The sequence below is a fragment of the Battus philenor genome, unplaced genomic scaffold (genome assembly GCF_028537555.1).
Source record: "Battus philenor isolate CCGP_79_NKW_IND1 unplaced genomic scaffold, ilBatPhil1.0.hap1 SCAF_26, whole genome shotgun sequence".
Taxonomy (NCBI): Eukaryota; Metazoa; Arthropoda; class Insecta; order Lepidoptera; family Papilionidae; genus Battus; species Battus philenor.
The window spans coordinates 4,257,664-4,275,386 of record NW_027181689.1 but is presented as its reverse complement, the minus strand read 5'-3'; the positions used below and the strand labels follow the sequence as shown (position 1 = coordinate 4,275,386).

At 32.7% G+C, this 17,723-nt stretch overlaps 1 protein-coding gene across 1 annotated transcript in view; it reads right to left on the bottom strand.

Moving 5' to 3' along the window:
- Window positions 1–16,700, bottom strand: part of Ank (Ankyrin) — a 33,355-nt gene extending 16,655 nt beyond the window's left edge. Inside the window, exons 1-6 of the mRNA XM_068768515.1 lie at window positions 16,602–16,700; window positions 9,288–9,467; window positions 7,421–7,537; window positions 6,101–6,256; window positions 4,950–5,115; window positions 1,571–1,731 (exon numbers count right to left, since the gene is read on the bottom strand). Of these exons, the coding sequence (XP_068624616.1) occupies window positions 1,571–1,731; window positions 4,950–5,115; window positions 6,101–6,256; window positions 7,421–7,498 (561 nt within the window). The 5' untranslated portion in view covers window positions 7,499–7,537; window positions 9,288–9,467; window positions 16,602–16,700. The remainder of the gene's footprint in view (window positions 1–1,570; window positions 1,732–4,949; window positions 5,116–6,100; window positions 6,257–7,420; window positions 7,538–9,287; window positions 9,468–16,601) is intronic.
- Window positions 16,701–17,723: the final 1,023 nt, after the last annotated feature.

Here is a 17,723-nt window from a genome sequence, read left to right as displayed (position 1 = left end):
ACACTACGGTTTGCTGACTCTTTAATTTCAATGAGTTTATTCCAAAATGGTACCTTTCGGATAGTAAAGCAATTTTGATTTGGAAGAAGATAATGTAATAAATTAAAATTTGGAAGATTGTAGATTTGTCTAATGGTATGTGTCAACGAAATGCAAGTAAGGGTGTAAGTAAGAAAGCATAAGTAAGGAATATGGAGAAGTTATAGCTTGTAAATAGAACTAGCTCGAAGAAGTGCTTGTCTGTTTGAAGTGGCAGTAGTTAGAGCACATCGCACGGGCAGCTGATGGTAATTGGAGTCGAAAGATTCTCGAGTAGCCACTACGAGCCGGTAGACGCTGCGTAGGTAGAACAGACGACATATTCAAGGTTGCAGGAAGTCGCTGGATATAGGTAGTGCAAAACCGGCCAACGTGGTGATTATGGAGTAACACCTTGCAGTAGACGTCTATCGGATCACATGAAGATGAAAGCTTAAAACTCTTCTTCTCCCTTCCCTTTTCCCTTTATTTGGGGTCGGGTCTCCTTATCAATTTGCGCCAGGCCACTCTATCCTGGGTTGTCTCTGCATCAAGTTGAAGGGTTTCCAGTTCCTTTCAGATATTAGACCACCACGTAGCTTTTGGACGCCCTCTCCCTTTTGTGAATTCTGGGAGGCAGTTTTTACCACGTGGTTTTCGTTGAATGTGGCCATTGTATCGCAATCAAAAGCTTAAAACTATTTTCAGTATTTTTTTTTTTAAATTATAATTTAGTTTGCGAGAAATATCTTAAACAAAGAGATAACCGTTGTGCGGTGTAACTTCAGGAAATATAAAGAGGAGACGGTATAAACAGATCGTGCAATTTCTTTGTTCTATTTTTAAAATTTGCATCAAAATGTTTAAATGAAACAACTAACGTTGAAATATAAAGAAGAATGACGACAGAATCGCAAAGACTAGAAAGGAAGTTAAACTTTGCGCCTTTAGGTTGTATTACCGCTTTGTTCTAGTTTTGAATAATTCAAACTTTGTGAGGCTTGCGATCTTTGCTTACATTTAAATTAATTTGTATAAATCACTTTTTTTGTGTTCAGTTTCAGCACTTACATACCAGAGGAATACCATTAATAGCAACTATGTTGAGTTTTATTATTATTGTGTGTTTACAAATTATTATTTTTTTTTGTTTTGCCTTAATTTATATTTAGGATTTATGTTATAAATTTATAGTTACTAAACATCGAGCCCCATTAATAAGTTCACAGTAGCTCAATGGAACCTGGATCTCTCTAGGAGATTTCTCTCGGGATTTCCTTAGGAAATCGAAGCAGAAAAGACGAGATCCGAAGAACAACGAAAGGAACCGACTTTACATATCGAATTGACAAGAGTATTAAAGATTTTCACCTACAACATGGATAGACAAACTTATTAAAGCTATCGGAAGAAACTGCCTGTAGACCACTTCCAACCGGTGTTATTGAAAATCCATAGGGGTGGCAAATGTCTAGCAGAGGACGTTCTGCGACTGAAATTATTAATATTTTTAACGGTAAAAGAACCTGTAAGTAAATTTTTACCAACTCACCTTGCTCTTGCTAGTGATGGGCGCACCTCTGTCGAGGAGAGTCTCGACCACGCGTTCGTGTCCGGACCGAGCGGCGCAATGCAGCGGCGTCAGTCCATCCCTAGTGCGTGCTTCTACGTTCGCGCCATTATCGCAAAGTAGAGCCACCATGTTTTCTTTGCCTGGTTTTAAAAAGTTGTTTAGTTTATTACATTTTCCACCAACATTGCTGTTGGCAATAGCACCAACAAAAAATGTTTTAGTTAAGATTTTATCTATGGTTTGGCGAATCGGTAAAATATGTTTTTATCTGTGCTCTCTCTGCTACCTACCGCCACCGAGCACACGTGTTTTCCCTTCCTTGTAAAATTAATTCTTAATAAATAAAGTCATTCTCTGGACTAAGGCCTTCTAATTAAATACAGTCCACTAAAGTCAATCCCAATCTTATACAATTGCGTAATATAATACATTTTGTGGTATATAGTTTTATGACGTCAGACAGGTCGTAGGTCATAGATTCAATTACAGATAGGCAGCAAAATTACTCGAACTGTAATATAACTACTTTGATACGGATAACAATATCGTGAGGAAATGGCCTATTCATTTATTTATTCATTTCTACAAATTATTATCAACATAGAAACATTTACAGCAACAATTGGCCTCTATATACGCCCTGTTTAAGCATAGCGCTCTCCATTGCTCTTTGAGCCACCTTGCGTCTTCTCATGAGGTCCTCTGTAAGTGACCACGTCTCAGATGTCACCACCAGTTATACATTAACTTAAAAAAAATAAAATGATTTAGTGATCATTTCCTAACGATCTTAAGTACGTATTTTTGTGTTCGTAAAATTAAACTTAATTTAAATAGGTACGTTCAATCAATCATGCATATTTGACATGAATAAAACTCACGTCAGAACGGTGATATAAAAACTAGTACAACTCTATTCTAGGACGACGTAAAGCTGAACAAAGGGTTAGAACAAATGAGGCATAAGTAGGTTGGTAGTCCGTAGCCTATATTACGTACAGTCACGTCTTACGTCAAAGTAGAATATGTTGCAAACAGAAAAGTAAAGAGAAACTATAGATGTTGTTTGAGCTTGTATTATTTTTAAACTTTGACGTAAAATAAATATGTAAATTATATGATTGATAGCCCAGCGATAAGGTACCAAGACTTGCGATCCTAGATCGCGGGTTTGTTTCCCGGGATATAACCTTACATAATTCAAACTTTGTGCGTTAATTATATAAGATTGCTACTGTTATACATAAACAAGTTTCAAAAAGATGGGCAGTAGCGTCCTTTGCACGCCTTAATACCACACTCCGATTATCAACCCGCCTGCCAAGAGTGGCGATTAGGGTATATCTCCCATAGACATTTTTGGGGCAGGCCTATGCCATACCATAGGCGTCTATAGGCTGAAAAAACGAAATCATGTTATTTTAAATTCATATTATTATTTCTTGATTCAAGTTATCGATTTAGGATCATTTAGAGCAATCTCTTGCGTACATCATGAAAACCCCTATTTGAGAGAAACTAGAATCACATAAAGCTCTCCTAGCACGACATCTTTCAATTTGAGATACAGCTACGAGGACTCCAAACGCGCCCTGATCTATAAATAGACCACAACAAACACAGCCAGATTTTTATTAATGGTCGCTTTCACAAATATCCTTAATAATATGTTTAAATCAATTAGTTTTCAAGCTTTACTACCATTAAATTTTTTTAATGGTTATAGGCAAAGAAATTTACTTCTGCCTCGACTGACGTCAAGCGATGATGAAATCTACGATGCTACATCCTTGCCTAGATGATGTCTGTTTACTCTGGATTCAAAGTCTCCCAGTTAAACTTCAATAAGATTTTTTACGAGTTTTTATTTAATACAAATATTAAATTTATGACATCATATATTTAGAGACGAAAATGTATTTCAATACCGTACACAGTAAACACAAAAAGGTTCTAGGTTGAAGATGTAAATGCATTTTATGAAGTCTAGAGAAATGTATAACAAACTTAATTTTTTTTATATTTACGTGGTAGAAAATTATATGAAGTTTATTATAAATACTTAGTAATATACTTTTAATTATAACTAAAGCAATTTTGAATATATAATGGGCAATGTACATATACGGTAAACTATATTATATTTTAATTCAGATAACATATAGGTTTTGAGTCTGTAAACTGTCTTTTCCGAAGTTTAGAATCTTATAATCTTTTGAAACATTTTTATTACAATCACTACTGGACGTGTATTAAATAATGTTCCTGTAAGCTTCAATTTTCCATCGTCAATTCTACATAAAAATAGTAACAGGCAACTGAAATGCTTGCATACATTTTTACTTTTATTTTACCAGTGGGAATATATATGCACGCTCGCTTTGGTTTTAGAAAGAACAAATAAAGTTGGGTACTTCGGAATGTCTATATGATAGAGATGATATGTTATACAAAATTTATTACGAATTTGTTTACGACGTCTATTTTTATAATTTCTTATTTTACGTTTAGGGGAAAACTTTTCTGCGCAATATACGTACCTTCTGACAATGTAATTTAAAAGAAAGTGTAATGCAGAATTCCTATCCAGTAAAATCCTTCAGTGGATGTTCCACAAACACTTCCGGAACCCTCAGGTCCTTATGTAGAACACGCTGGGACCCTACCACACAGTGTATCCTAACTGCCTAGCCTAACCATTAAAATACCTTTTGTTAGAGAAAAAAAATCTTAAAACTGCACAAGATACTCCTGTGCTCTACACCGAGAACATGGTTATATGATATGATAATTTATTATTAAAACTCCTTAGTGATAGTTTTCTGCATTGGCAAAGGGATCCAGTAACTCCATTCGAAATGTCACACAATCTTTCAAAAGTTATTCTTTTTTAAATAGGTAGATAGCTCGTTTGGAAGTATGATTGTTTTATCCATGCTGATTTCAGTATGGTTCGGGACTACGTCAATTCATTGTCCGCTTCAGAGTCCTAGCGGGAATTTAAGCCTTTTAACCGACCCTTAACAACCGCAACGACGAATGCCTCGTTTGTGGTAAAGAACGCCATTTTCTCTGCGCTGGGGACATCGTCTCTAAACGGGAACTGTTATTTGACGATTCCGTTCAGCTGCCTCCTTTTGAACTATAACAGTCTTACAGAATGTGGCTATGATCCTTCACACCGATGATCCATGTGTCATCACTGGCACGTAAAGCTTTTATCCGGTCTCATTTACCAAGATCCGACGCTCCGACTACCAAGCTGGGTATTCCGCAAGAGTATGCAAGGCTGAATCTGATGAAGTACCCTATATAGCTGATATATGATATTAGTAAGGTATATAAAAATATAACTGACCCCATTTCGCGGCGACGTGCAGTGGGCATATGTTGTGCTTCGCAGCGCAGTTGACGTCTGCTCCTTTAGCCAGCAGTAGCCGGGCCACTGCCTCGTTGCCGTAGTGGGCGGCTATATGTAGCGGCGTGAAGCCGGACTTCGAGGTCACGTCGGGGTTGTGTTCATTCTAATCATAAAGTATAACATAAATTTTAGAACAATATTTATTTCGTTCGAAACCTTTTTATTCCACAATTTCCGTTATTGTGAATTTAATACAACGTTTTATGTAGTTGAGATCTTATATAAAAGAGCAAAAGAAAGCAAGTTAACACATCCTATCATATAAAATATTTCCTAAGTATCATATGTGCCAGATAGCATTATTATCGCGCTCTTTCAAGCGGTAAGCAAGTAAAAGGTAGAAATGATTATAGTAGGCGTCAACTATAAAGAAAATATGAATGAAAAGATGCGTCTTTTATGTAATCCAAAAATTTAGCAATATGATTCATCATCAGTTTTTGGGATTCTTTCATTTATAATTTTTTTCTGTCATTATTTCCATGCTATAATCTACGTCATTAGTTTTTTTTGTTATAACTATGGTTATATTTTCACATCATATATCAATTCAAATAACATGTTAAATAAAAACCAGTCCAAAATTTCGACAAATCCCAGGTTAAACAAACCGTCAACGAAACGAAAAGGAAACGCATCCGCTCCGTGCCGTCAAAAGCATGTTGTTACTAACTAAACCAAGGAATGTTGTTCGATATGTAACGTATAATTCGGGACGTTTAAAACAGTGTACAAAGTTAATACTTTTATAAAAATAAGCTACTACTATTTATAAAATATTTACATTACACAAAATCATTACAGTTAAATTGCCATGACAATAATTCGAGGTGACAATCTCAAAGACGCAAATTAATATTATTTCTTAACACTAAACTTTATAATGTCGCAAATGGGTATACAATATTCTTCTTACTAAAACCTCTGCTTTATGGTTGTTAATCGTTTCCTTTTCACATCGATACATAACAAACTCATTATAAAGCGCTACTTTTAGGAATTTTCTATAATAAAAATACTATCGGTATCAGACTACAGCATTTAGTGGGTAATAAAAAGACCATTTTTAATTTGCAAGAATAGAATACCTCTAGTAGTAGATTAGCAGCTTTGACGTCATCCTTCTTTGCAGCAATGTGCAGGGCAGGTAAACGGACTCTGCCGCGTGTGTCGGCTTCCAAAAGCACAGCGACAACCTTCTCGTGACCCTGCTGCATTGCCACTGCCAGGGGTGTGAATCCGTCCTGATAAACACGTGTTTGTTACTTTGACAGATCAAGACTATCAACATTATCATCATCATTGCGGCGTTAGGACATCTAGAATTTCCGATAAGACTGGAAAAGACCTGCTTTAAGCAACTTTTTCAAGGTCTCCTTGTCAATGAAAGACCTGCCATCTTGTTGTTTTGTATATTATGTGGCCTATCCACTGCCAATCCGTTGGGCTATGCCGGTTATTTTCGTTTGTCTACGGATGATTCGATCTCTTAGAGAAATCCTGACCCTTCCTACCCTACCTTCTCTATGACTCGTCGAAATTTTAATTAAAAATAAAGTGATCACTTTCTAAAATGCAGCATTCATGTATTTTTCCTATTGGAATACCGTGGCTTACAAGTTTTGGCAGTATAATATCAAGACAGCTAGTTTTTATTAGAATAGACAATTATTCAGAAAAATGTTATTAGGAGGTAAATATTTTAATATGTAATATAAACATTCTTTGCGGCTTTAACTGAAAGTACAGTAAAAGTTATATATACGCTAGTGCTAAATATTCATTCTAGAGAGTGTTTCAACTTCTCTTTTTAAAGAGCCATCTTCTTACGAAGTTCGATGAACATTGAGGCAATCTTAATTTTTAACACCGCGGCTCTGAAAATTGAACGGGTGCTCTTTCTAAACCTCTGGCGCAAGTTGCCAGCCAGGATATTCGTTTTCTAATGCTACTTCTATTTTTTTATCTCTCCGGGATCTCCTTTGCTTTCTCATGTCGTTTGCTTTCGATGCCGTACAGGAAAAAAGGAAAAAAAACGTAACGTAATTTCAGCTTTTTATTACACAGACACAGTGACCTAAGCCTAAAGAAAGCGTTCCAGGCTTGTTGTTTACGGCGTTTAATTTTGAGACTATGATCTTCTGTATTTGTATTTGCTAACATTTTGTAAAGGTTGTTTATCACATAGGAGAGCGAGGTTATGAGTATTCGTACACCATAAGTAAGTTAGTCGCCACCATTGTGTTTGGGTTAAAGTCACAATCTAATTAGTTTCTCTATACATACATACCACATTCCAAATCCATACAAAATACGTGCACGGGTTTCTCACAGCTATCCGGTTAAATATCCATATCCATATATATATATAAATAAATATTAAAATAATTTTAATAAAAAATATTCACCTCGGTTGCGAGACTCTGGTTGGCGCCATTTGCGAGTAAAAATTTAACAACACCGTCATGGTTCTCCTGGGCGGCCATGTACAGCGGTGTGAAACCATTTTGAGATTGAATGTTGACCTGAAATGCAACAATTGCTTAAAATGTTTCGCAATGGAAGGCGATAAGTTTTCAGAAATATGATAACCAGAACGAATCAACCAACACACACATGTTGACTTTGATTCTCTATCAATTAATAATTATATAATAATAATCTAATAATAGTGTAATAATCATTATTTTTATTTATTTAATTACTCCTTTTATACATTGTTAATGGCGGACTTAATGCCGTATAGGCATTCCGTACCAGTCAAACCAATATAGTACACGGCGCTTGAGTTGGCACGTCAAAAATTTCTTTCATCGACTACTTGAATCTTTTATTGTCATAATCGTATTTGAGTGTTACATAAAGACAATGCTTTATAAAACCGAATCTTCCCACTCTTTATCATAAGTATTAATTTTCTGCCCGATGGGCAAAATCAAATGCCGTTTACTATACTGTTCGGTATTTACTTATTTTTTAATAATAAAATCTGGTTTGATTTATCATCTAATATATAAATGTGTTATATTAAGTGTATTACACTAAAAATCACAGCAACTTAAAAAAAATACTGTATTTTGACGTTCGCATTCAATAAATTCGAATGCCCTTTTCAATTTCTTTAAAAGTATCTTAATAATAAAAAGTGCAAGCATTTTTAACGAAGACGTGAAAATTAAACGTGTCCAAGACAGAACATCTTATCGAAAAACGTTTATTTTAATTTTACGCGCTGCGTTTGTAGATGGTTCTTAAATAAAATATTTAATATTATAGACAAACATTTTATATTTTAGAATATATGCGAGTTATTGTTACTATTCTATTTTATAAAGATATTTGTAACAGTGTACATTAGCAGACTTTGAAAGAGAGGTCAACAGCACGACGATTGGCGGTCGATATGAATAATGATTTGACGCCATTTTTATTCTCGGAAGCAATTTGCTTTGCGCATTAAATTGATGGATCGTTAAGTTCGTCCGATTTATGTAGCTGTTTTATAAACGTAATACCTTGTGTTTCTGGTGTTTTAATAAATTTTTAATGTTCTTGGAATTTATGAAATAATACCGACAAGAAGACATCATTTACTCAAAACCAAAAAATTATTACCACTCAAGTACCTCACTTGTTTTTTTAACCAATGCGTAAAAATCACCAAAATTAGTTACTATTCCAACTTCAAAAAACACAAGGAGGCAAAGATTTATCCCCTAAGTTTATATTACCCGAAAGCCCTAAAACTTTAATTAAAAATTAAAATATGAATAATAACATGTTGAAAGTAAAAGTAGTAGAAAGTAGAAAACCATGATTTTGAACAAATCCATTTTTATTTGTAGAGCAATAAAACTAATAGATCGAAATCAACATTTTGTACGCTATATTACTATATTATATTTAATATAAAAATCTTATGGTACAGTTTATTTTGAAGCATTTTTGAATACAGAGCTCCCGAATTTTAAATTAAAAAGCAAATTTTATATTGCATGATATGAGCTGTCCGAGTTCCACAAGTTTTTAACTGTAATATTTACACACTTCTTAAACGCATTCAGGATAAAATCTGGCGTAAAAGTTAAAATAACTTCCCTGCTTAGGGCTTACGCCTTACAGGGAATTGATTTATAATTGTGTAATTAAAAGAAACAATAATCGAAAACAGGTAATACACGAATTTAGATATATGAAATCCTAAAAATTCTAGACAAATATTTATAGTATACAGGGTATCTTATAAAAAAGATTTTTTCTGGTCTAAGCTTCTACCTGAGCTCCATTCTGCACTAACAGCTTTACAACCGCCTCCTGTCCTGCAAGAGAAGCGATGTGCAGTGCAGTGTTGCCCTTCTTGGTTGCAGCGTCGATTGCGGCGCCGCGTTGCAACAACTCACGAACTACTTCTACGTGGCCGTCTTTGGAAGCTAGGTGAATTGCATTGAGGCCGTTCTGTGAACAAAATTCATTCTTTAGTACTATTTTTAAACGAAAATGTTAATCTCGAATTATGAAGTAAGTTCATTATGAAAACTATCGGGACATAAATGTAGTAATGTTTGTTTTACTACTACTTATATCGACGAGTGACAGTACAAGAAGAGGTCCACTGCTCGAAGCAATGTAATAAAGCGGCCGAGCCAAGGCACCCCCGGGATCGCTCGAGCTCTGCTATTTTAAGATAGTTCTTTGGTTAGGCACCCTCAGCCCCCTGTCGCTTCAAACCTGCAAGTTCCGGCAGCAGTGAGGGTCCAAAATGTGTTTTTTTTTTTGCTTTGTGCCAAAAGATTATATTTATAGTACTTAATTTTTTAAAAATTATAAATTTTATGTATGATGGCTAACTCAATGCCGAAGGCATTCTCTACCAGTTAACCGCTTGGGCGGTGCAGAGATAATTAATAAACAAACGAGGTGAAACAAATTAATATCATAAAAGACGAAAAATAAAATAAAAAAGTATAATCACACACGCATAAAAACATCTTACATAAATAATGGCTACTACTTAATATAGTTTTACATAAATATTTCTCAATATATATATTTAAATATCTGCTTACACTATTTATATAAATATAATAAATGATAAAATCCAATGATCGTGATGATATCGTCAGCTTGTCAAGCAACAGCTCGAATCTTCGCTTATTAATAATTTTGTATTTTAAATGTCATAAAAATTTATTTTCTATTTTTGCTATTTATCTTTTTTTAATTAATATATGTGTTGCTTTCGACTTAAGATACGAATTTTTGGTACTGCTTCTTCAACGGTAACTTGTAATTATTTATTTTGTAACCTCTTTATTTGACAACTAAAAGATAAAACAAAAATCACAGACCGACAACTCTTGGCAGTACCAAGTATATAAAACAAAAAACAATTTAAATATGTAGTAACCCGAAATTAGAAAGCATTCTTTCTTACAGTATTTTCTTTACAATATTTATTATTTCTGACACCATTTGAATTTTGTTTTTGGACGTAAAAAAATAGCTATACATTCAATCCTTTAAAAGTTTTACAACTATAACCAATCACCCTGTATATCTTTGACAGGAGTGCGTGTATGAACTTAAAAGTCAATTATGAAAACATAATTCTGCCACCGTCTTACAGCGTTGAAAGACCTTTGTCACGCTAACCGTATCTTTCAATATACGCACTAAATTCTCGTCCAAAAATGTTACGTGATGACTTAATATGAAACTTTGGGATATTAAATTATCTCACTTATCGAATAATTATTTAACAGTGTTACTGTTAACCCCGGTGTTAAAACTCCACAATTGTAGGTAAACCGTATCTAATAGCATATAGTTACACTTTTCGTTTCGTCACATCTATCTTCGTCATTTATATGAAAGATGATATTTTTACATTTAGAATCGTTTAACTTACCAGCTATTTAATCAATCACCGTTGTTGATACGAGAATTGTTTTACGGAGGAATTAAAAGAAATCATAGTTATAGTTTTATCAATGTTTATTTTATTATTACAGTATTCATAAACATGTAGTGATGGAAAGAAAATCGCATATCACGGGCAGTAAATCGCCTATCAATTATTCAACTCTCAACAAGCTCATGATCAGACTGAAATCACCACAATACGTAACCAATGATTCTTAAGTTATTTTGGTCGCAATGCCCGCAGACAACCAAGTAACTTCGAAAAACCACTGGTTGTAGATATATTAGATGTAAAAATACTATATGGTCGTTTATCTAACTGTTGGTCTTATCAAGTGAAATCAAATCTCTTTACCAAGACTTCCTTTTGCTATTACACTTAGAATAGAAAAAATAACATGGCATGGAAACAGCTTGACGTCAATTCTATTAAGGCGTTTTAAAACGTACGAAATTACAAAAATCTTCCAAATTAAAAATGTTTTTATCGAAGCAGGCGATTACAATCAATTTTTAAATCGTCAAAAATGATTCGAAATGCTGATCTGCTAAGAGGAACCGGCCTGAGATTGTATTTAAGTTTCTCAACGGTTGCTGTTTTTGAATAAAATTTTACAATGTTTGACGAACAAATTATAAAATCGATCATTTAATGGACTCAAACATATACAGGCGCACATTTCGATCAACTTATAAATTTAAAATGCTGTGATAACATTCATTTAATAATATACCTATATCTTCAGATTTAAAACTACAAAATGGGAGGTCTAAAATAGCTTGTGGAACTTTATTATATTTGCCTCCACTCGTACCAAAAAAGGATTCTTTAGTAAAAGACAGTTTTAAATATTTAATATATAATTTAAATATTTAATATAATATAATATATTTCGTGAGACCATTATTTCGGACTACACGTCGTTACGAAACATTATTTTTTAATTTTAAATTATTATTAATATTACAGTAGACTGGACAGATTTAGAAACCAAGGTTCTTCATTGTATTTTTTTCCATTAAATTCTTTTTTTGAAATAACCCTATGTAACAATGTTCGAAAAAACAGACAATATTTTTTTAAAATAAACCAAAACATGAAAACAATAAATGTAATCATTCTTTTGATTTTGGAAACAAAAACGTTAATACGCGAATGCAGATATAACTGCAGTACAATGTCGTGACTGTTGTCGCGTGGTAAGCAATAATTTACAGTATAAACCTAAAACGTTATAGACTCCGAGCTAAAATGTGCTTTACTGCGAAAAGTTTATAGTTCTTTTTACCTTGCTTTACAAAATGGTATATTTTCACGTAAAATGTAGCCATAAAAACAACAGCTTTATAAGTTATTACATACATGCTGTCCCTCATTTGCTACAGATAACGTTAGTTTTATTAAATAAAATAAACAATCTCTGCTTTTTAGGTTAAATTGTATTAAAGCGTTTTTCCTACATATTCCATCATTATTATTATTATTAAAATTATTAAAAACACGACAGTAGTAACATAAAAAATAGCATCAAGAATGATTTATTACATGTATATAATAGAATATAAATTAATTAATAATATTTACACTCGCTTATGCTTTTTATACGCATTATACAGAGTCATTCATTACAGGTGTTAAAACTTTAAAGTTCAAAAGGGCATACAGCAAAGGGCATACAGTCACCTGTATGCCCTTTGCTGTCAATTAACATTAAGCTATGTTTTTAAATTTTCCCAAATTTTTGTTTTGTTTTTACACTAAGTGTATTTCCTAAGCAATTCTGGCGCGTTCATTTTAGTTCGAGTACAATATACTCACAAAGGGAGGATACAAGTGCAAAAAGTTCAGTAATGGCCTACCCTAACAAAAAATCAATGGTTACAGAAATTATAAAAGACCTAAGTGGTGTAGTAAGAAAAAGCTTTTTTAAAAATTCGAATTCCTTCATAATATACTTAATTATTCTTCATCAACTTCATGACTGGCTTTACACAAATAACTGAATGTGAGCATCTATAGATACAAAACGCCAAAAAAAGAACGCGTACTTTGACACATTATTATCAATTAAACGAATTACGATAGTAAATTTAAAAGAAAGATTAAAATGCAACAGAGTATAAGGTATTTTGAGAGTGTTTGTTTATATTGATTGCGTGAAATATGTATTTGATTAGTAATTTTGCTATAGTTGTGCATAGTATGAAATGTACACTACAAAAAAGAAATATATGACGTAAAATATAACCAAAGCGAGTTTTAATCATTCTTTTTTTAAACAATAATTATTTTTGTTGTGAGTACCTATGGAACTGGCGGAATAATTAACTTACGATTTATTGCTGCTTTTATTGATATATTATTAAATTTTTTCCACAGAAACACGCAATGTAGAGATCACAGGAAGTAAACTTTTATGGTTTTCTTTTTGTGATGTTCATATGTAGGAGGAAAACCGTGAGAGATAACGTGCACTTTCACACGACACCACAAGTACTCTTCACAAAAACCCTTGTTCTTGAGGAAGAAAAAAAACACGCTCACCCTAGTGATGTTCCACAAGTTTTATGATTAACATAATCGTACTCGATTTCTGTCATTACTATTTAGTCAAATTGAACTATAACATAAATTTTTTATAATTACCTTATTACATAACCTGGTTAGCTTCTTAATGACGACGACTGAGGTTGTTTTTTTTTTGACATTAACAATTTTGCCTATTGTAAATGTCAAATAAAACAGATATTGTAATAGATTTTTTATTAATAATACAAAACAATTTTATTGGCGTTCGTTTAATGTAATGTTTTAATTATATAAACACGTAAATATACCATATAATACAAAGGATTTCGCAAAGTATTTATATTCCTAAATACAATATTTTCTTTTTTTCGCCGTATTATAAACTATATATAATTTACGTGTCTCTCAACGTAAACTGTAAGAACTTCTCATATATATATATATATATATATATATATATATATATACACATAAATAAGAAGTCAGAATCAGCTATGACAGCTTTAAAAAACATGAAAATGTTTTAAAATTCATTGCTTCATAGACGGTTTTAAAAAGAAATCTATCACCCATAAAATGCGGACTATAAAACCATGTCCGTCACATCACTACCCAACTCACACATTCTCATACATTCCACCCCTACAAAAATAAATATACATCACCGACAAGTGAACATTTTCAGTAAACAAGTACAGTACTAAACCCAACGACTACGGTGACTACTAAACAAACACATTTTCTTTATGTCGGGGACTCGGGGAGAGAGGGGAGCTTTGCACGTTTCGCTTTATATGGCTCCCTGTAGACCTTCACGCAATACCCCAAGTACTTACGGGTCTGCCGCAAAGGCCTAAAGTTGGATACGTATTAAATTTCTCGAACATTCTCTTCAAACAATCTCGTTCGAAAACTTGAAATTACTTTGACGATACTACAAAGGTTGTTTGTTCTACATTTCGTTGCACAAAAATTTCTGCGGCTACAGGTGTAAAATAGTATAAAGGGGTGAACGTATATATAGCTCATTTGACGTCAATTAATGTGTGATGCGCTCTATTCAAAAATCAATGTTTACAGAAATAATAAATAACGTAGTGATAATACATGTTTGTTAATATTATGTATTATATAATGTATATATATATATAACATTTGTATATATATACACACATACTGACACATAAATGTGTGTAAGTATGCGCACGCGTGTGAGTGTGTGTGTGAGTGTGTGTGTATACAAATGTTTATAAATATACATGTCATTTATTCATAAAAATCTTTTTATAATCTACTAAGAATATAGAATTCTGCAAAGAACAAAGAAAAGCTCATTTCTGGAACTGGTTTCTAGCAGTATTAATTGTATCAATTCAAGTTTGTTTAGGCAGCGAGAGCTGTCTGGTCGTTGAAGGTGATCGTCAATGTATCATAATGACCTATCATTGAACCAAGAGTCGTCGTCCCAAGCACTGTACCAGACTCCTCTTCCTACAACGCTATGGACTGGCTTATCGACTTCAGAGAAATATGTTCAACCTCATTTCCATTCTACGTTTTTATGTAGCAAAGAGAATATTCCATCAAGAAAAACGGATATTACTTTGTAAGAAGAAGGAAATTGTAGCATTCTTTATTACAGTTCAATTGCCAACAGGATATATTAAAACTCCATTCATAGAATTACATTCTTGTTATGTATAATAAAAAGAACATGTATTACTAAAAATATGCCTATATATTTTTTTCAGTTGACAAGTAACTGAGATAGCCCAGCGGGCTGGCAAGTTGTCAAGCAAGACAGATGTCTTCTGGGGCCTTAAGTTTCTGGAGAATATGGACCCGTAAGTGTAATGTTCACCCACAAGGTGGGCCGACTATGTTAAGGTCGTTGGAATTTCCAGTCTCACTGGAAAAGTATGGGAGAGGCTTTTGCCTGAAACGCGTCCTATGACTGGAAAAATTGATGGTCATAATATGACAACGTTTAGCATCGATATGTAAGATTGTCACTGAATTTGCTTCAGGGTAAACTGAAATCAGTTGGTTGAATTAAATACTGTTTAAACAGTACTTTATAAGCCTACTGGCAAACTAAAATTGTTGATATTGAGTGATATTAAGAGGTTCTGGTATGGTATTTAAATATGTCTAAAATATTTCGTATTTTATACAACCATTTTGTTTCTAAATTCGATTTATTTAAAGAAAACTTATTCGTTAATTTACACTTTTTTGTACGTCAAAAGATTTTAAAAGGAAATCAGATGAAAAAGGTAAAAAATGAAGTGCAATGGGCGGCCTTATCGCAAATGGCGATTTCTACCAGACAACAATTAGATGCCTTTGGTGAATAAGAAAAAACATTGCAAGTGGTCATGAGTAGATTGATGGTGGAAATAGATGTATAATACATACTCGGTTTTTAAATACTATCTCAAGTACAATAACGTATAAAACGAAGACATGGTTTTTTGAAATACATTTATGTTACTAGAATTAATATAACCGTAAGATTCCAAAGTCAATTTTTTTTCAAAATAACTGTCTCTACTTAACTGTACGAATTAAATAAAAATATTATATCCAAATCTATTTCAGTAACTGCTTTTCTCAAGGTGGTTTTAAGCATGGTTTCAAGCTCTTCAGATTTTCATCAGGTCTAGCACAAATTTTAGCCTTTAAAACCTACCAAGTTTTAAAATTTCTTTTTAAATATTTAATTCTGGGCTTGAACAGGGGGGATCCTCGTTTCCAATAAAATCGTCAATATTATAATGTTCAAGACTTTTCGGGGTAGCATTACTTTATAATTATTTTGTGTACAAATATCTTTATTAAACGAATTTTAATCTCATGTTTGGCATACTTTTATTAAGCTGTTTTAAACTGTTACCTATATACCTATTTTATCACCTATATACTGACTCATCATGATATCTCTGAAACCATAAGACCCAGAGACTTGATTGGTTAGAATATTCTTTTTATTAAGTAGAGGTTAAAACGATTTAATGAAATTCCACTCGCAATAGTGACAGCTAATGTTATCTATATATACACTAATATTTCACGCACATACGCACACACACATATATATAAATATATAGACAAGAATAAATATTTAACCAACTTACAGCATTGCTAACGTTGATGTCGACTCCTTGTTCCAGGAGGCTGATAATCTTCTCGATCTGGCCGGCGCGCGCAGCCCGCAGGAACGCGGTGCTGGCGTCCGCCTGTAAAAACAATACTTATATTAACACAAAGTTGTTTTAACTTAAACATAATTCTTCTTTAGCAATTAATATAACATTTTTCTTTAACTGTTTTACGAATTTTTCTTATGACATCGTTGCCTTAACTTTGGTCGTAAAATCTAAGAACGATGTTTTAATTCCGTATTGTAAATGTTTTTCATTTATTCTTGCTTGTTTTAAGCGTAGAAATAAAATTGATCCATGTATTTTAAAGTTTTTGTCTCATTTTATTAGATTTTATGTAATTTTTTTAATTATAATCGACGTTTTGGTAACTTAACTATCTGCGTTTAAAGTCTAAAAGAACTGACTCTTTGGTACACTTCACAGTTATAGCAACTGTATTAAAGACACGCATATTAACCTTAATTAATTTTTTGTTTCAATAAATCACATTGTTTACTTCTTGAATGCATTTTTGTTTAAAAAATATGTTCGTAACTGGCTTTTTCTTCGGAAATATTAATTTTAAAATTCATGTACTCGCATTATACCATAAACCGATTTTTAAATATATTTTTATATATAAGAAAGTAGAGAATAAGTCAACAGAATAGTATAATTAATAGTATTTGAATAGTATATTTAAAAAACAATAATTAGTTAAGAATCAATCTATAAAGAATTGAAAAAAATAAATAAAAATGTAACCACACTTTAGAGAATCCTTTTATATACTGCTGCATCGGTAGAGGTAAAAATACAAGGCCAAAATGGTTAATTAATAATGGCGTGATACTGTTTATATGAAAACGTAATAATTATAGTTGATTGTGTGTTTTTATACGTGTATAATGCTTGTAAAGATCGATAAAATGTACAAATGTCAATAATTTTTTTATTCAATATTCAAGACGCAGGATGCCTACACCAGGACATACACCACTACTTTAGGAAATACAATAGGAGCTGTTAGAAGCGGCCTTCATTCGATTTCTTTTTACGGCCTTAAAGTATAAAAAGTTAAGACCAGTGTATAAAAAGTTTAAATAAACGATT